Source organism: Ochotona princeps, chromosome 13, assembly GCF_030435755.1.
Source record: "Ochotona princeps isolate mOchPri1 chromosome 13, mOchPri1.hap1, whole genome shotgun sequence".
Classification (NCBI taxonomy): domain Eukaryota; kingdom Metazoa; phylum Chordata; class Mammalia; order Lagomorpha; family Ochotonidae; genus Ochotona; species Ochotona princeps.
In genome coordinates, this window is record NC_080844.1 from 69,114,418 (window position 1) to 69,131,368 (window position 16,951).

General features: G+C 59.2%; 2 protein-coding genes across 5 annotated transcripts; one reads left to right on the plus strand and one right to left on the minus strand.

Moving 5' to 3' along the window:
* Window positions 1–22: 22 nt before the first annotated feature.
* Window positions 23–11,721, minus strand: TUBGCP2 (tubulin gamma complex component 2). Of its 3 annotated transcripts, XM_004579732.2 has the most exons (17): window positions 11,518–11,721; window positions 11,014–11,142; window positions 10,555–10,719; window positions 9,203–9,362; window positions 7,767–7,974; window positions 7,478–7,677; window positions 7,073–7,262; window positions 5,906–6,051; window positions 5,649–5,829; window positions 5,383–5,563; window positions 3,450–3,622; window positions 3,245–3,373; window positions 2,809–2,929; window positions 2,454–2,597; window positions 1,956–2,084; window positions 724–887; window positions 23–277 (listed from the first exon to the last, which is right to left on the minus strand). In XM_004579732.2, the coding sequence occupies exons 1-17, from the start codon at window positions 11,665–11,667 to the stop codon at window positions 142–144; spliced, it is 2,706 nt and encodes a 901-aa protein (XP_004579789.1). In that variant the 5' UTR covers window positions 11,668–11,721; the 3' UTR covers window positions 23–141. The 3 variants fall into 3 exon arrangements, with proteins under 3 accessions (XP_004579789.1, XP_058527302.1, XP_058527303.1); XM_058671319.1 differs by lacking the exon at window positions 10,555–10,719; XM_058671320.1 differs by lacking the exons at window positions 23–277; window positions 724–887 and having other exon boundaries at window positions 2,004–2,125.
* Window positions 11,722–13,557: 1,836 nt separating this feature from the next.
* ZNF511 (zinc finger protein 511) lies at window positions 13,558–16,503 on the plus strand. Of its 2 annotated transcripts, XM_058671212.1 has the most exons (6): window positions 13,568–13,768; window positions 14,005–14,078; window positions 14,163–14,364; window positions 14,483–14,607; window positions 15,346–15,477; window positions 15,930–16,214. In XM_058671212.1, the coding sequence occupies exons 1-6, from the start codon at window positions 13,580–13,582 to the stop codon at window positions 15,991–15,993; spliced, it is 786 nt and encodes a 261-aa protein (XP_058527195.1). In that variant the 5' UTR covers window positions 13,568–13,579; the 3' UTR covers window positions 15,994–16,214. The 2 variants fall into 2 exon arrangements, with proteins under 2 accessions (XP_058527196.1, XP_058527195.1); XM_058671213.1 differs by lacking the exon at window positions 15,346–15,477 and having other exon boundaries at window positions 13,558–13,768; window positions 15,930–16,503.
* The last annotated feature ends 448 nt before the right edge of the window (window positions 16,504–16,951 follow it).

The window sequence follows — 16,951 nt, forward strand, 5'->3', positions numbered from 1 at the left end:
CTGCAGAGCCAGGTATTGAGTCTTTATTCAGAGAAGGGCAGCTGGAGAAACAGAGCTCAGTGCTGATGGCTGCTGCAACACATCCACAGGGGCAGGCCAATGGCACCTGCTGCCCCGTGGACTTCCTGCCTGGGCTGAGGCTCACTGTGCAGTGACCGCCACCCTGGGCACTGCTGCTGAGGGCCCTCGGGGGCCGGGCACAGGTGGTGCTGCCCTCTGGCTCCTCTCTGCAGACAGGCGCTCCAGGCGCTCCGCGTAGAAGCCGTTGAAGTCCAGCCTGTGGAAGGGAGAGGGCCACCCTTGGACTGCTTAAGAAGGCCATACTGGTCACCATCCTGACCAGGTGTGCCGTCGGCCATTTGCACAGCCACGTGACCCTCACTCTTAGTTCCAAAGGCAGACACACAAAGTGCAATCTATCCATCCTCTGGTTGACATTCTGGATGACCAGTGGCTAGGCCAGGCCAAGAGACCATGTGGGTCTCCCGTGAGGGTGCAGGGGCTCTGGCACGTGGGCTGTCACTGGCTGTCTTGCCAGGTGCACTGGCAGGGAGCAGGAGTGGAAGTGGAGCAGCCAGGACTAGAACCTGTACTCTTGGAAACTCAACAGAGCTGGCCCTTCCCAGCTGCTCAGCAGCATCCATGCTCCCAGCCCAGTTACGGGGGGCTCCAATTGCCCTCCAGGAACAGCAGCCCGCCCAGTCTGGTCTCTACCCCACCTACCTGGAGATGACACTGGCCATGCCGTGCTCGCAGTCGCTAGTGCTATAGATGCTCAGTCGGGCCAGCAGGTCCAGCAGGTGAGCAGAGAAGTTCTTGTCAAAGCTGCTGATAGCAGCCTCGAAGCCAGAGGCCAGCTGAGGCGTGTCCATGTGCTCGGTCAGGTGCTGGGACACACAGAAGAGCAGGTAAACACACACCCTGTGCCACCACAGCTCCCTGAGGAATCTGTTTTTGTTGTTGCTTTTAAAGACTTATGTATTTGGAAGGCAGAATGAGAGGGAGAAAGAGCTTTCACCCACTGGTTGACCGTCATGGTCAGGGCTGGAACAGGCCCATGCCAGCTCTGCAACAAGGCTGCCAGGCAGCACGTGCTGACCTCAGCCCACTGGTGGTGAGTACCCCTAGCCGCTTCACTGGGGGTTCAATGTGGGCGCAGTGAGCACTGTCCCCACAACTCCCCACAAGGAGCAGGCCCCTTGCAGGTCTCCCTCCGGGCTACAGGGGCTAAGCACTTGGACCATGCTCTGCTGTATTCCCAGCCCACAGCCAGAGAGTTGAAGGGGAAGTGGAGCAGCCGGGACCTGAACTGGCGCCTATAGGATGCCAACACCACAGGTGGAAGCCTCACCTGCTAGGTCACAGCGCCTGGCCCAGGCCTGGGCTTTGTTCCCTTCTTCTTTTCATGGTATTTCCCCTTATTTGAAACACACAGGCTTCTGCCACTGCTGGTTTACTCCCTAGATGGTCCCAACAGCTGAGACTGGGCCAGAACGGAGTCAGGAAGGGCAAACGCTGTTCTCGTCTGACGCAACAGCAGGGACCCAACCACTGCAGCCACCCTGCAGCCCGGCAGCACAGCTGGGTTGCACACATGACTTCCACATGATGACAGAATGGCCAGCACCCTGTGCCCCACTGCCCTTCTTCTGAACGGCTTGTCCAGTTGACCTCATGAGACACAAACTCCGAGACCAGGGAACTGGGAAAAGCCACTGCGGGAACACCACCTGAGCTGTGTAGCACTGCAGGGCAAGTCTTTCCTGCCTGACTCTGGGCCCACCATGCCCATCTATACCTGCTGATCCCTGCTAATTGGCATGGCCACACCTTTACCCATACTGTGACCCTGTCCCTGATCCTTCCTGCTGTCAGAGGGAGGAGGAGATAAAAGCCATGACACTGACCCCAGCATGGCCACCGGGACAGGGTTGAGGATAGTTGAGGGTACACACCCTCCTGGCAGACTCCTTCCGGCTGCGTTCCTCGGCCCGCTCGGCTTCTGTGGGTGGCCCCAGCATGGTGCCATGCTCCAGCGTCAGCCGGCCCAGCTCGCTGTCCAGCTTCAGGCTCTGTGTGAACTTCTGGGGTTTGGGGATGGTGCTTATCAGCACAGCCATGGACTCTGTAGGAAGCAACTTCCCAAAACTAATGGCTTCTGGAGTCTTGCCAGGCTCTGGGCCTGGGGGGGGGTTCTTGCACCCGCACCCCACCCCCACAACAGCCCAAGTTGCCCCTGCCACTTGACCCTGTCTTTGGGTAACTGCTGTGACAAGGGCCCCAAAATGCTGAGAGTCATCACTGTGCTCTGACCAGGTCCAGGACAACACTGGGGATGGCCAGGTAGGCCCAGGAAGCCCCCCTGGGCAGGGGAAGGGCAGCATGGGGATACCCAGGGAGGCCCAGAATGACCCCTGGACAGGGGAAGGGCAGCACGGGGACAGACGGCACACCTGCATACAGTTAGTGAACATGACGCACACCGACATGAGCTTGGAGAAGACCTTCAGCAGCTCAGGGTTGGTCAGCATGCAGTCCTTCAGGCACGTGTCCAGGAAGCTCGTGTGGTGGCCCAGGACGTCATCAATGTTGCAGGCCTGTGGACGGAGGGCTGGGCCTGTTCTCCGGGCTCTAGCCACCCCTCTCTCAGTGCCTCCCTCCTCCTACCCCATGTCCTCTCTGCCTTGTTCCCATGCCCCCTCTACCTCTGTGCCTCTCCCTCTCCCTGGTACATGGGAGATCACAGGACAAGGCTGGGAGACAACGGACGCCCCAGCCCTGGCCACACGAAGCCCACTGCCAACTCACAGACTTGAGGTTCTTCTCCAGAACGTGCCAGGTGGGCTCCATGACCTCGAACATCATGTAGTACTGGATGTTCTGCACGAAGTTGAGCATGCGCTGGCGCAGCGTGAAGGCACTGGCGAACCTGGGCACGCACTGGGGTCAGCAGCTGCTCCTGCCTACGGATGCCCAGATGTGCTTCCAGCCTGGACGCACCTGACAGCAGTAGGCCTGACGCCTGCAGGACCATGGCCAGCATGCCACGCTGGCCATGGACACTCGTAGGCCACACCCTGGACAGACTCCACAGGGTGCATGCCCCCCAGATCTCCCTGGTGCCGTGGCACACGGCCACATGGGCGTACGCAGAGGCAGGGAACAGGGCAGTTGCAGGCTGCCACACCAGGTCAGTGTGCTCCTCGTGGGAACTGCCCCCACATGGGGTGGCCAGGGGGCTCACCAGCGGGCTGAGGTCAACGCGTGCTGCTTGGCGGCCTTGTTGCTGATCCACACGTTGCAGAGCTGACGCTCCACGTGCTTGCAGTAGAACATGTGCCGGAACAGCATCTGGTAGCGGGTCAGTGCCTTCCTGGGGAGACAGGCAGGGTCTGTACTGCAGCCTGGCCACCACACAAGCAACTCCAGGCCCCGTGGCTGGCCCTCACCTGCTGATGATGAGCGACAGCGGCCACTTGACGATGTAGTCAAAGGAGAAAGCCTCGAGCCCACTAAGGGTGAGCTCAGTGGGGTCCACGTGAGCCATGGCCTTCTCTTGCCTGGTCTCGATGGCCAGCACCCGGAGCAGCTGGGTGACCAGGTCATGAGGCATTAGGTCGATCTGGGGGAAACAAAAGGTGGCACTGCCCCTTCAGAGGCCAGACCTGGAGTAGTCGCAGCACGAGAGCTGGACCTGGCTCAGACCCATGCACACTTCTGACCTGCATGTCCTTCTGACCCATGTGTGCTGGCATGCTTGCAATCCAAGCAGAGCTCAGACACTGAGTGAACACAAAGCAGTGAAGAAAAACTCAACCCCCACAGCCGGACACCTGTGCGCCAGTGAGCACAGGTGCAGGAGGACACGGGGCAGGACGACGATGGCATCCTGCACGCGGTAATGACCACACATGGGGAGACCACCAGAGACACAGGAGACATTCTGCAGATGGCTACAAAGAGCGATAATACGGAAAATGAAAGCACCCCAGAAGACCAGCAAGATGGAGTCGAGCCAGAAACGCAGGCAGCTGGAGCAGGCAGCAGTGCTGGCCAATCTTAAAGAATGCACAACAGTGGAGAGTGTCCAAGACTCTGGCACAGTGATTGTGTGACCTCAGTCTGTGTGACACAGGAGGTGTGACCTCAGTCTATGTATGACACAGGTGTGACCTCAGTCTATGTGTGACACAGGAGGCGTGACCTCAGTCTATGTGTGACACAGGTGTGACCTCAGTCTGTGTATGACACAGGAGGTGTGACCTCAGTGTGTGTGACACAGGAGGTGTGACCTCAGTGTGTGTGACACAGGTATGACCTCAGTCTATGTGTGACACAGGAGGTGTGACCTCAGTGTGTGACACAGGAGGTGTGACCTCAGTCTATGTATGACACAGGAGGTGTGACCTCAGTGTGTGTGACACAGGAGGTGTGACCTCAGTGTGTGACACAGGAGGTGTGACCTCAGTGTGTGACACAGGAGGTGTGACCTCAGTCCATGTATGACACAGTAGGTGTGATCTCAGTCTATACATGACACAGGAGGTGTGACCTCAGTCTGTGACACAGGGGACATGTGAGCTGTCTGTACTGGCCACACCTGTTGGTAGGTTGAGTGCAGCAGCTGCTCCCTCCCCAGTGGACGATGCTGCACTCTCGGGCCCTCCCACTCCTCCAGGGCTTTGGTGTATGCAGTTCAGGCTCTTGTTCACATCTGGGAAGTGAAGCAGTAGGTGGAAGATGTCTCTCCCTCTCTTACTGTGCCTTTTAAATGAATCAATCAATTCTATAAAATGAATTCTACATAACTCTCCAACCACTACAGGCCAAAGTCAGAGAAATAGTAACTGATGGAAAATCATAAAACCTATACAACGTGGAACCTAAACAACCCCAGCCACCAACGGCTCACAGGGAGGTTATGGAATGCCCACAACCAACAGACACGCCACCTGCAGATACATGGTGTAGTGAGCAGGGTAAGGAAGCCTGCAGATATGACACCAGGACAGGGACATGCAGACAGGAGGCACTGTCAGGACATCAGGACAGGCAAGGGTGAATGGGAAAGCAGTGAGTGACATGGATGATGTAGACATGAACACATGCCAGGGAAAGAAGCCCTGGAAACAGACAGGACCGGGAACCCATAAGGGAGTTCATGAGGCTGACCCAGGCACAGACAGAGAGAGATGGGCAGCTGGGATGCATCACAGCAGGGAGCAGGCCAGGACCACACACCTGTCAGGTGGTACCTGACAGGACCTGAGGCTCGCACACAGCAGAGTGCACGCCCCAAGGGACACCAAGTGTCCAGCCACCCAACCTGCCCCTGAGCAGCAGCAGGTGGAACTCTGCAGCATGGCGACAGTCTATGCCCACCTTGAGGTCATCCTTGAAGGGGTCGGTGTTGGCAGTGCTCATGCGCAGGGCCAGCTCCAGCAGGGCCTCCAGCCGTGTGGGCGTGATGTCTTCCACAGGTTTCCTTAGCTCTTCCTCGGTGAGGTCCATGAAGTGCACGAAAAAGTCCCCCTGGTCCATCAGGAAGTAGCGCTTGATGGACCTGCCACCAGGATAGCACACAACTTGCTGGGGGCTGAGGTAGGGCCCCCAAGACTTGGGCCAGGAAGTGGGCCAGGCTCCTGTACCTCAAGTGGGCCAGCAGCTCCTGCTCCTGCATCAGAAAGTCCAGGAGTACCCTGCTGGCATAGCTGAAGGCCTTCTCGATCTGCTCCACATATGCCCGCTCCTTCAGTGTGTAGAGGATCTCCTGGGCCACAGGGCATGTGACATCACGGCCACACTCTCGGACCACATTCAGGTACTTCCCTGAGCAGAAGGGGATGGTGAGGCCACCACAGCAGACCTGGGTGGGCAGGTGGAGCCCCCAGGGAGGGCGTGGCACCTGTGCTGAGGATCTTGCCAGCCATTTTCTGCAGGAAGGACGGGATCTGTTGGGGCACAACAGTGTAGCGCTGGTCCCAGTAGCGGTCGTTGTAGTCCTCCTGGATCTTCTCCTTGCGCAGCTCGTGCTCCTCCACCATGAACTCACTACGAGGCACATGGCAGTGTGAGCGTGACAGCTGGTGGCAGTACCATTTCACCACCCCAAGTGGAGGGAGCCCCAAGTGGCTGGTGCTGATGTGGGAATACTGTCTCAGCCTCCTCTCCCAGCCCAGCTCCCAGTTAACATGCCTGGGATGGCAGTGGATAACGGCAGAACGGGGCCTGCCAGCTGCCTGGGAGATCTGGATGGAATGCTGGACCAGCCCCAGCCAGCCTGTTTATCTAGCAAGTGAACCAGTGGACACAAAAACCCTCTCTCAACTCCATCGTTATTTCACAAACAAGTCCTTTAAAAAAAAAGAACCTACCCACCTCACTTCAAAGATTTATCTGTTTTTATTGGAAAGGCAGATTTTACGGAGAGAGAGGAGAACCAGAGAAAGATCTTCCATTTACTGGTTCACTTCCCAAATGGTCACAAAGGTCAAAACTGAGCCAACCTAACACCAAGAGCCTCATCTGGTTTCCCAGGGGTGCAGAGTCCCAAGGCTCTGGGCCGACCTCTGCTGCTTCCCCAGGCCACAGTGGGGAGCTAGATGGGAAGTGGAGCAGCCAGGACACGAACTGGCACCCATATGGGATGCTGGCACTTGCAGGTAAAGGATTAGCTAATTGAACCATTGCGATGGGCCCACACAACCTCTGAGATGGGATATCTGACTAGGGATGTAGGGGTGCACCGAGCCCCACAGAAACTGGTCCATCTTCACTCCCACAGTGAACAGAGGCACCAAGAGCACTCCCACTGGGACAATGAGCCCAACATAAACATGTCCCGCTCACCAGCAGTCACCCTAAAGAGGGTGCTGTGGTGCCTGAGGCACACGGAAGCCTGTGGGCCAGGGGACACAGGTCACAGGAGGAAGCCTAGGACTCTGATCCTCCACCACCCACTGGCAGCCAACTACATTGCATTCCTGGGCTAAACACAAGGCACAGTGCGCGTGGGGAGCTGTCCAGGGAAATGAGCCCACCAAGCAGTGACCTTCCACGGGACGGGCCCCACCTGTATGGGTCATTGATGATGCCCCGATAGATCCACTTTTCCAGAACCTCAAAGTAGGGCACGCTGGCCGCCTTGGTGAGGTACAGGCACAGCTCCTGGGCCTGGCTGTCTCCTGTGTAGTTGACCGTCCTGTCGTGGAGCAAGCTTAGCGTTGCGCCCCCGAGGCACTCACCTTTGTCCACTGAGGTGGCTGCAGGAGGAAGGAAGCTCAGTGAGCCACTCTCCATCCAGCAGTGGCCCTGCCCATTCCGCTGACAGGTGCTCCTCCCGACAGAGCCCTTCCAGAGCTGCGGGGCTTTTCCCCCATATCCGTAAAACAGGGAACATGCAGGGTCTCGGGCTCTGGAGAGTGAGCCCAGCACTGGCCCGGGCCTCCCTCACGCATGCTGGCCTAGGGTAGTGTACCGAGGGAGGCCAGGATGTCCACAGTGCGCATGGCCGGCTGGATGTAGAACCAGAGCTTCTGCAGCGACAGCAGGCCCTGTCTGTGCAACTGTTCCAGCTGTGTGACCAGGATCAGGTACTCCTTGACCAGGGTGCGCATGGCGGCCGCCAGCGCATGGTTCACCTGGCCATACTCGAAGGAAGACTTCTCCTCGATGAACCTATGGGGAAGCGCCCAGTGTCCTGCCCAGGGCAGCAGGCATAGGGTCCCTGGCACACAGCAGAGGGGCTGGCCAAGACAGCACCCTACCTGGTCACAGTGGAGTAGCTGGCAGCCACGGGGAGGATCCTGTTCACCAACTCGCGGATGGACAGGTCAAGGTTGGGGTCCACAAGGAAAGTGCGAGTCTGCCTCCCAGCCAGGGGCTGGGCAGTGATATACCGGCCATCCACGCCCACCAGCACATACAGCAAGTCCTCCACCACAGCTGCCTCCTGGGCAGCCAGGGGCAGTGCACCTGAGGACACAGACACCATGGGGCTCAGGGCTCCCACTGGCTGCAGCTGAGCCTGTGGATTCCACAGGGCGTCGACACAGGGCCAGGGCCTCACCCACACTCGGGCTTCTCCTCAGGCAAGCAGATGTCTCACATTCTGCCATGTACTCCTCACACCCCAAGTGCACAGCTATGGTGGTGGAGGGCAAGAGGCGGGCAGCAGAGTCCCAATGTCAGCTGTGTTCACAGGCCCTCTCTGCAAGGTGACACCAGCCCAAACTTTTGAGAAATGAATTTTTTTAAAGTCCTTGGGATGGGCACCCACGTGGGAGACACTGTCTTCGGACCGGCCTAGCCCTAGCCATGGTGCAGATGGCCCCATGGATGGATAACTTCTCTCTCTTGCCCTGCCTTTCACATAAATAAAATCCTTAAACACATTCAGAGAAAGCATCAGCCTGGGAGCTTGGGAGGCACTGCAGGACTTCCCTAGGGGAAGGAACGGCCCTATGAGGGCAGCTGGGACCAGCCATGGTGCTGGCTGGCTCACAGGGAGTGGCTGCTGGTTGGGAAGACCTCTTGGCGACTCCTCAGGACCCTGGAGATCGTGCCTGCAGTGTGGTGTTCTTGAGGCAGCCTCAGCCTAGGCACTGCTCGTTGTCTCCATCGGCCCCCTCAGCCGTGCAGTCCTGCACACAGGACAGCACCACTGCCATCCTAGATGACAGAGGGGGGAACCTTGCGCTGAGCTGAGGATGCACAGGGACAGAGTGCCAAGGGCAAGGTCTCTGCAGCTCACAGCGCTGGGCTGTCAGGGCTCGGGGGGTCCCAGCACAGCGCTGTGGAGGTTAGAAAGTGATATAGCGGCAGGGAGGATGCGTATCTGTATTCAGAACAGTGCCAGAGGCTGTAGGGCTAGGTTCTGTGAGCCCAGCTGCATTTCAGCACTGATGGTGACAGGTAGGGCAGAACTGCCGTGAGCCGGCACTGCAGGGCATCAACATGGAGCCCATAGGTCCACTCCAGGAAACACACAGGGATGAGAAGCTGGTGGAGCAGCCTGGGACAGATGCCCAGGACTCTGAAAGCACCCCCAGTGCTCAACTGCCGCAAGCCCTGAAGGACACCACTTGACCAGCAGGTGACCAGCAGGGCCACACAGGGCACACACAGGCAGGCCACTACGTGGTCACCACATACATGCATGTGTTGTGAGGACCCCAGGAGCCAGACACAAACACGGACTTACCTATGGGCAAGGCCACATCCGTACTCAGCCCAGAGCCAATGAGAAAGTCCCCTGTCAGCGCTGGCCTCTCATACACCCAGGCCGGGAAGACAGGGAGAGGCTGGCCCAGATTCCTCTTGTTCTGCTTGTCACGAAGCATCTTTCTGGTAAGCTCGAAGGACTAGCAAGACATTTCCAAACACACAAACAGAAAGGCCACTTCAGGGCAGAGGCACCAGGCCAACACTGCTCATCTGACACACACAGGAGGCTCTAGCATGGGGCCGCCTGCAGCACAGGTCTGCCGTCCCAGACCCTCTGTCTGGGGGCCTTGGCCCTGCACAGAAGCCATGGTGTCAGCAACAGGAGCCGCCCCAGGAATAGCATAAGCCCTGTTTCTGAAGGTGATCTGCCAGCTCCCGCATCCTGTGGAGAGGGTACTGTGAGTCTGGCGAGGAAGGAGGTTAACCACGTGTTGAGTGCTGGGCCTGAGTCTCCTCCCATGTCCTCCAGTACCAAGTGGTGAGCCCTGAAGCTCAGGCTGTGTCCTGTCAGGCTGAGGCCTTCGGAGTCAACAGGCAAGAACGTGAGAAGACATCAGACCAGGGTGGAAACAAACTCAGACCCAGGAGGGCCTGCAGGTGAGGAGGAAGACCTAGAAAACCAGGGCCACACGGTGGGAACAGCACCCGGCTGGCTCAGGTGACCCCCAGGCCCCAGGAAGCGGGAAAGCAGATCCACCTCCTGTGTCTGCCAAGCTCCCGAGAAGCAGACCCAGAAGCCACTGTCATAAGCTTGTCCGTTATCAAACACCTTTGACAGGTGGAACTGGGCCAGGACCTCCATCCGGGTCTCCTAAGTGGCTGGCAGGTACCGATCATTAGCCCGTCCATGGACCGCTGATCGCCATGAGCTGGCCTGGGAAGTGGACCCACATACTTCCAAGAATATGACAGGGTGTCCAGCAGGGCCCTGTTGGCCAGTCCCTACCCAGAAGGTTGGCAGTCACCTGGAGCCACCAAGGCTCAGCGCTGCACCTCTGCAGACCTAAATCTAGGTTTTAATTAATTTACTTTTTAAGATTTATTTGAAAGGCAGAAGAATTATGAAGGGGCAGGGAGAGAGATGAAGAGAAATCAATCCATGTGCCATCCACTTTTTCACTTCCAAATAACTGCAATGGCCAGGGCGGGGCCAGGCACTTGGGTCATTGTCCACTGCCTTCCCAGGTGCACTTGCAGAAGCGAAGCAATGGAGCCCCAAGCGGGGCCCACATGGGATGCCAGGACCACAGGCGGCAGTTAAGCTGCTATGTCAAAGTGCCACCCTGCCTCAGCTGCTGACCACCAGACAAGTGCCCACCCAGGTGGTACCTGCTGCAAGGTGGAGCCTGTGGCTACACTGCCCAGCTGCTTCCTGAGCTCCTCCAGCTCCTGCAAGGACATCTTGGAGGCCGAGGCTGGGACGCTGAAGCTGGTGGTGCTGCTGGCAGCCAGCTCACCCCTGTCCTTCGCGTTCTGCTGTAGATACTGCAGGGTCTGAGAACACAGAGACCGTGTCCCCGGGGGTGGTCAGCCCTGGGCTCTGCCAAATGGAGCTGGCCACAGCCCCTGGCAGTCAATGTGTCCAGTCATGGCTATGGACCAGGACTTCACCATCCTGGCTGCCTGCTTGGTCTTCACCCCAGACTGCCCCCTCACCCGCCCCGGCAGAGGTGACTGTAGGTCAATGACCTCCCAAGCTCCTGATGCAGGGCACGGAACCGCTCAGCCTTGGCTCCCAATCAGTGTTTCCCAACGGGTCTCTCCCCTCAGAGTCAGAGGAGCGCCCACCTCTCTGTCTTCTGTCAACTTTGACAGCAAGTACACCAAAGGATCCAGGTTCCTTGCATTTTTGGATTTGAGTTCATCATATTTCTTTAAAAAGTCTTCTGGAGTACGAGAAAACTCCGCGATTTTAACCTGAAAAGCACAAATGTAAAAAACTTAATGGTAGCAGTTAATCTAAAAGCTCCAAGAAAATCAGACTCAGAAACAAAACACACAATTAAGGCAAATCACTCTGTCTCAGAAAGAAAACAGACAGACCCACACAGCAGCACCTTTGGAAGGTCGGAGACCCATGGGGCTTCACTCCCTGGCCAGTGACCCTCAGCTCCAACCCCAGAGCTCCCATGGGGCCCCACCTACCACTGTATCAATGTCCACCTGTGTGCCCTGCCTGCCCCGGCTGTCCATCACCATCTAAACGTCCCCTCACATGCCCTGCCCACCCCATCCATCACTCCAAGTGTTTCCTTGTGTACCTTGCCCAGCCCTGCCCGACCCCGTGCTCACCTTGGCACTGTGAGCGGACACTGTTGTGGACACGTAGGGCGTCCTGTTCTTCTGTAGCAGGTCCATGTAGACCTCTGCCCCGTCGCCCCCACGCACACGGAGCAAGCTGAGCAGTTCGTTGACGTCATGGTGAATCCGAAACTCACTCATGGCTCTCGTGCTCACGCCCACGTCACTGCGGGGTGTCTAGAAGCACCAACAGGGCAGAGTGAGACAAGCCTCCACAGCCATGTCCACACGTGATATCAGGGCTCACGTGGCTGGCACTGCTGGACCTTTTCCTTCTCAGGGGTGTCAGCAGGGGACTACAATGCGGGCTGCTGCGACTCGAACCTGTGCTTGGCACGGACACCTGGGGCTCAACCCACCATGCCACAGCAGCAGCCCCACTCCTACACCTGGACCAGGGCCAGCAGGGAGCTGCTTGGCTGCTGCCCCCAGCTGGTGGAGAGCATTATGGCCAGCTGCCCAGACACCCAGCTTGTCCCCAGAGGTTCTGCGCCTGTCCTGTGAGTGTGGCTCTCGTTGAGGTTGCCCCTTCACGGGCTGTGTCCCAGGCCAGCTAAGTGGGAGGAGGCTCAGGAGTGTGCTGGTTTCCATCACCCCTACATCTATCTGTCAGTGGGGGAGACGGGTGTCCATTTCAGCTTCGCCTCCCGATTCATTAGCTGTCTCAGGGGTCAAGGCACAATCAGATCAGGACCAGCATCATGGTGCTGCAGGTCATCCCATACGGGCGCTGGTTCAAGTTCCAACTGCTCCACTTTCCTTCCAGCTCCCTGCTTACAGCATGGAAGCAGCAGAGGATGGTTCAAGTCCCAGGCCACTGCACTTGTGGGAGGCCCAGGAGCAGCTCCTGGCCCTGTCTGGCCCAGGCCTAGCCACTGCCGCAGGAATATGTGGAGCCAGCCAGGCAAAGATTTCTCCTGTCTTTTTCTCTGAAATACACAACCAGGCAGCAGCTGACCCTGCTCCGTTGCTATGACAACCCAGCATGGCCACTGGGGGCACAGCTGCCAGGCCCCACAACACCATTCAACACAGGTGGAAGGGCCCTGATTTGGGACTTTGACTCACAATCCAACTGGAAATTGCAGGCAAAACCACTTATGTCTGAATTTTCCAAGTGATCATCTTCCACCAAGTTCTCCTAGGCTCTGACTTGCCCCCCCCCACACCCACTCCATGAGGGGCCAGTGTCACGGGAAGCAGGTCCAGCTGCTGCTCACAACATCAGAGCAGCAGGCCCAGCTTCCCCAAAGCACTCAGCGAGCAGCATTGCCATACCCCCCCGGGTCCCCGCACCCGCATGCACGGGGCCAGCAGGGCCGCGGCAGATGTGTGGGACGGACACAGGAATTGTGCCCCTCTCACTTTCAAATACAAAAGCAGCAGCAGGATCATGTTGCAGTCTCATCGGGCTACCTGCTTCAGCGCAGACCCGTCCAATGAGCCTGTGCATTGTGGACAGACCTCTGATGGCCACCCAACACTGGAGCTGACCCTGACTGGACCACCCTTGGGACAGGCCAGTGCTGGGCAGCTCCAGCGGAGCGTGAGGTCATCCCTGCAGAATGGAGCCCCGCCGGAAACCAGTGTCCAGTGGTTTCTCCTGCAGGAGCCCTGAGCCCCTGTACACCCCGCGGGCATCTGCCAACGCCTGAGGGGAACAGGGCACGGCTCAGCTGCTCAAGGGACGCGTCGGAGCCGGACACACAAACCTTGCATCCAACGCTTCGAGCCACACTCCCACCCCAACCTCAGCGCGCTGGGACGGCGTGGGGCCACTAGCCTCGCACGGACAGTTGCTGCCCAGCATCCTCACCCCAGGGCCGCTCCGGCGGGAGCCAGAGCCCCGGGCGGACCCCGAAGCCAGAGTCCCTCCAGACCCCGGATCCCGAGGCCAGCGCCCCTCCAGACCTCGCCGGACCCCGCGGCCAGCGCCCCGCCGGACCCCAAGGCTAGCCCGTCGCATTCCACGCACTCACCGCCGGGCCCCACTGCCAGGCGCCAAACTGCACTCCCCGCCGCCGGAAGCGCGCAACGTCACGTCCGCTGACGTATGGGGGCGGACGGTGGCCGGCGGGCGCCTGCGGCGATGCGCCTGCCGTCCGCGCTGCAGGGCCGCTTAGCCGGCGGGCCCGGGGCGGCCGAGCCGCTGCCTGTGGAACGGGACCCCGCGGCGGCGGCCGAGCCCTTCGGTTTTGCGGCGCGCCAGGTGCGCCTCCCGCGGGAGCACGAGTTCTTCGAGGTGCGCGCGGAGCGGGGCTCCGGGTGTGCGGGGCTCCTGGTGGCACGGAGCGGGGCGCCGGGTGTGCAGGGGGCTCCTGGCGGTGTGGAGCAGGGCGCCAGGTGTGCGGGGCTCCTGGTGGCACGGAGCGGGGCGCCGGGGGCGGAGCATCGGCTGGGAGGGGCGCACGGGAACACTGGTTCTTCGAGCGGGTCCCGCGCTGGAGCTTCGCCCATGCCTCGCCGCCCCGCCCACAGGATGGGGACGTACAGAGGCACCTGTACCTCCAGGACGTGCTCACGCAGGTGGCAGAGGTGCCGGACAGGCCCAGGTGAGAGGCCCAGCCCGACCCCCGTGTGGCGAGCAGCCTCTGGTCTGACTCGATGTGTCATCTGGCCACTGTCCTGTCCACCAGGGTGCCCGAATTCACTTGTCAGGTGGCGGGCTGCCGCCAGGTGTTTGACACACTGGAGTACTACGAACACCACTACCACACGCGGCACCGGCACGTGTGTGCCCTCTGCCAGCGAGCCTTCCCCTCTGGACACCTGTTGGACGCCCACGTGCAGGAGTGGCATGATTCGCTCTTCCAGGTCCTGTCAGAGAGGCAGGACATGGTGGGTGACCGCGGTAGGACAGGACAAGGCGGACAGTGATGGATGCCAGGGGCGGTGAGGGGATCTGGTAGGATGCCATGTCGCCTTGATCAGGCTGCAATGATGGCCTCCCTTGCAGTTCCAGTGCCTGGTGGAGGGCTGTACCGAGAAGTTCAGGACCAGCAGGGACCGGAAGGATCACTTGGTGAGACGTCATCTGTACCCTGCAGACTTCCGGTTTGACAAAGCAAAGAAAAGCCGAGGGTAGGTGAGGGGCTGGGCTGGTAGCAGCACCTGGGTCCATCAGCGTGGGTTGGGCTGGAAGGGTGGAGGCAGCCTAGCAAACCTGAGACTGTCCGGGTGTGGCTGGGGACCCCTTGCCTGGCTCTGCATGGGGGCAGCAGGGAGCCGCTGAGCTGTCACCTTCCTGTGTCTCTAGGGTCTTCGGCTCCTACCCTTGGGGCAGGTGTGGGAAGGAAAAGGTGGCATCTGCTGCCTTGAGGAGGGGGCACCCGGGGTTATTCTGGAACCAGTCCATGCCTCGGCTTTTTTTGCTTTTTAGGTTAAAACGTGTTTATTTGTTTGAAAGAGTTCACTCTCTAGATGGCCATAATGGTTGGGGCTGGACCTCTCCAAAGACAGGAGCCAGGAGCTTCTTCCAGGTCTTCCACTCTACTGCAGGGTCCCACGGCTTTGGGCTGTCCTCCACTGCTTTCCCTGGACACAAGCAGGGAGCTGAATAGGAAGTGGGCAGCCAGGACTTGAACTGGTGCCCATGTGGGATGCCAGCCTCCCTAAAATGGGACTTGTGCTGTGAGTAGGCGTTGCCCATGTGGCACGGCAGACATAGGCGTTCCAGCAGACAAAGTCCAGGTGCAGGACGCAGCCATGGGCAAGCACCTTGCTGAAGAGTGACCACAAAGTGCCTGTGGGGGGAGGCAGGCTCTCATAGAATGCTTATTCCCAGTGGTGGGACTGCTGGTCACTCTTTGCTCTCTGTAGCCCAGCCACGCCAGGGGCCAGTGCAGGAGCCCTGGGAGGTGACAGGCAGTCTGAAGGGGACCCCATGGAAGTTGGCTCAACTGCAACAGCACCCACAACCACCTCCAGTGACAGAAGGGTCTTCAGCCACAGGTCAGTGTCCTGTGCCTGCAGGGTGAGTTCTGAGGGGTTATGACCCCAAGTGTGTATGTGACCCCTGTGTGGGTGGGCGTGGGTGGTGCAACTCTGAGCCTAGGGCTGTGTCTTTCTGGATCACCTGTGGAGGGGGCACTGCCAGTGACCACCAGGAGAGTCTGGGTCCTTCAGGGACCTGGAGGTCTTCTTCCCACCAAAGGAACATGGCCGCTTATCATAGTCCCCTGTGGGCACAGCCTGGACATCTGTGGGCACTCACTGGGCTTGTGTTGAAGGGTTCTTTCTGCTGTCTGGGGCAAAACCCACCCAGGATGAGGAACGTGGGGTGCCAGCAGCAGGGAGGAGTTCCAGGAGGTGGAGCTGCAGGGAGCCTCCCCTAAGTGGCCATGTACTGTTTGTCCCAGGTAGGGAGGGCCCAGGAGGATCTGACAGGAGCTCTTCACTCACAGGGTGCCCCCTACCATCTGCTTCGGACAAGGTGCATCTCGAGGGTTCAGCCGCACCAAGAGATGAGAGCAGCTCCATGGAAGGGACACACGGTGTGGGGGGCTGTTCCCGGGCCCTGGTCAGGCCGAGCCGCAGCAGCAGCCAGATGTCCGTTCCAAACTCGTGAAGTAAATTTTGCACACCTGGAAACAGCAGTAACAGCCCTGGTGCCTGGGACCCTGTGCACCCATGTGAGACCTGGACGGAGCTCCTGGCCTTAGCCTGGCCCTGGCCCCGGTCATGAAGTGATCCAGAGGCAGGGAGGGCTCTGCACGCGTCAGAGCCAGGGAAGTCTAGGCGTGTGGACAGTGGGTTCAGCTGCTGTGTGGGGTGCCCGTCCCTGGGCTCAGATGGTGCCAGTTGGCTTCCTTCCAGTGCCCCTGGGAGGTGGCAGGCCCTGCATACCCAGGGATGCTGCGCTGGACGCCTGGCTCAGCCCCGACTTTGTGGGCGTTTAGGGAGTAAGCCAGTGGACAGAAGACCTCTCCTCTGCCTTTCAGATACATGAGAATCAATGAGCACTTTTACCAGGTGTGAGGCAGGGCTGGGGTCAGCTTTGTGAACACCCCTAACCATGAGTGCAAGCTAGCCTGGGCTCCCAGTTCTGAGATCTGGAGTCCAGTGTGGGTGGGGAGGCTCCACCTGAGTCCCCCAGTGCCCTCACTGCACCTGTGTACACAGGCAGAGGGGCCACCACATGCTAACCGTCCGGGTCCCAGGTGTACCTGCGTCAGCTGGAATGTGGTGAGGCCTGGAGGAGGCTGAGGAACCTTTTGGACTTGAGGGCCTTGTTCCTTGGTCTCACCAAGGAGGTAAGTGGAGCCAGGAGGGCTGTGCCCCTTCAAAGCCAAACACTGACTGAGGGGCCATGGGCCACCAGCCACGTGAGCCAGCAGTTGGACTGGACTCCTTGATGTGACAGGAAATGGGCCTCTGTGAGGGAGGGGCATCTCTGTGTTGTCGAGGTGGCCAGGTTGGATGAGGG

Bases quoted from the DNA above. Each gene is read 5' to 3' on its own strand.
- TUBGCP2 (XM_004579732.2), bottom strand. From the start codon at position 11,667: ATGAGTGAGTTTCGGATTCACCATGACGTCAACGAACTGCTCAGCTTG. The intron at 7,975-9,202 runs GTAAGTCCGTGT...CTGTGTCCTCAG, and splicing joins GGATGTGGCCTTGCCCATAG to GTGCACTGCCCCTGGCTGCC. The intron at 5,564-5,648 runs GTACAGGAGCCT...TCCTGGTGGCAG, and splicing joins GAGCTGCTGGCCCACTTGAG to GTCCATCAAGCGCTACTTCC.
- ZNF511 (XM_058671212.1), top strand. From the start codon at position 13,580: ATGGGGGCGGACGGTGGCCGGCGGGCGCCTGCGGCGATGCGCCTGCCG. The intron at 13,769-14,004 runs GTGCGCGCGGAG...CCCCGCCCACAG, and splicing joins GGGAGCACGAGTTCTTCGAG to GATGGGGACGTACAGAGGCA. The intron at 14,365-14,482 runs GTGGGTGACCGC...CCTCCCTTGCAG, and splicing joins TGTCAGAGAGGCAGGACATG to TTCCAGTGCCTGGTGGAGGG.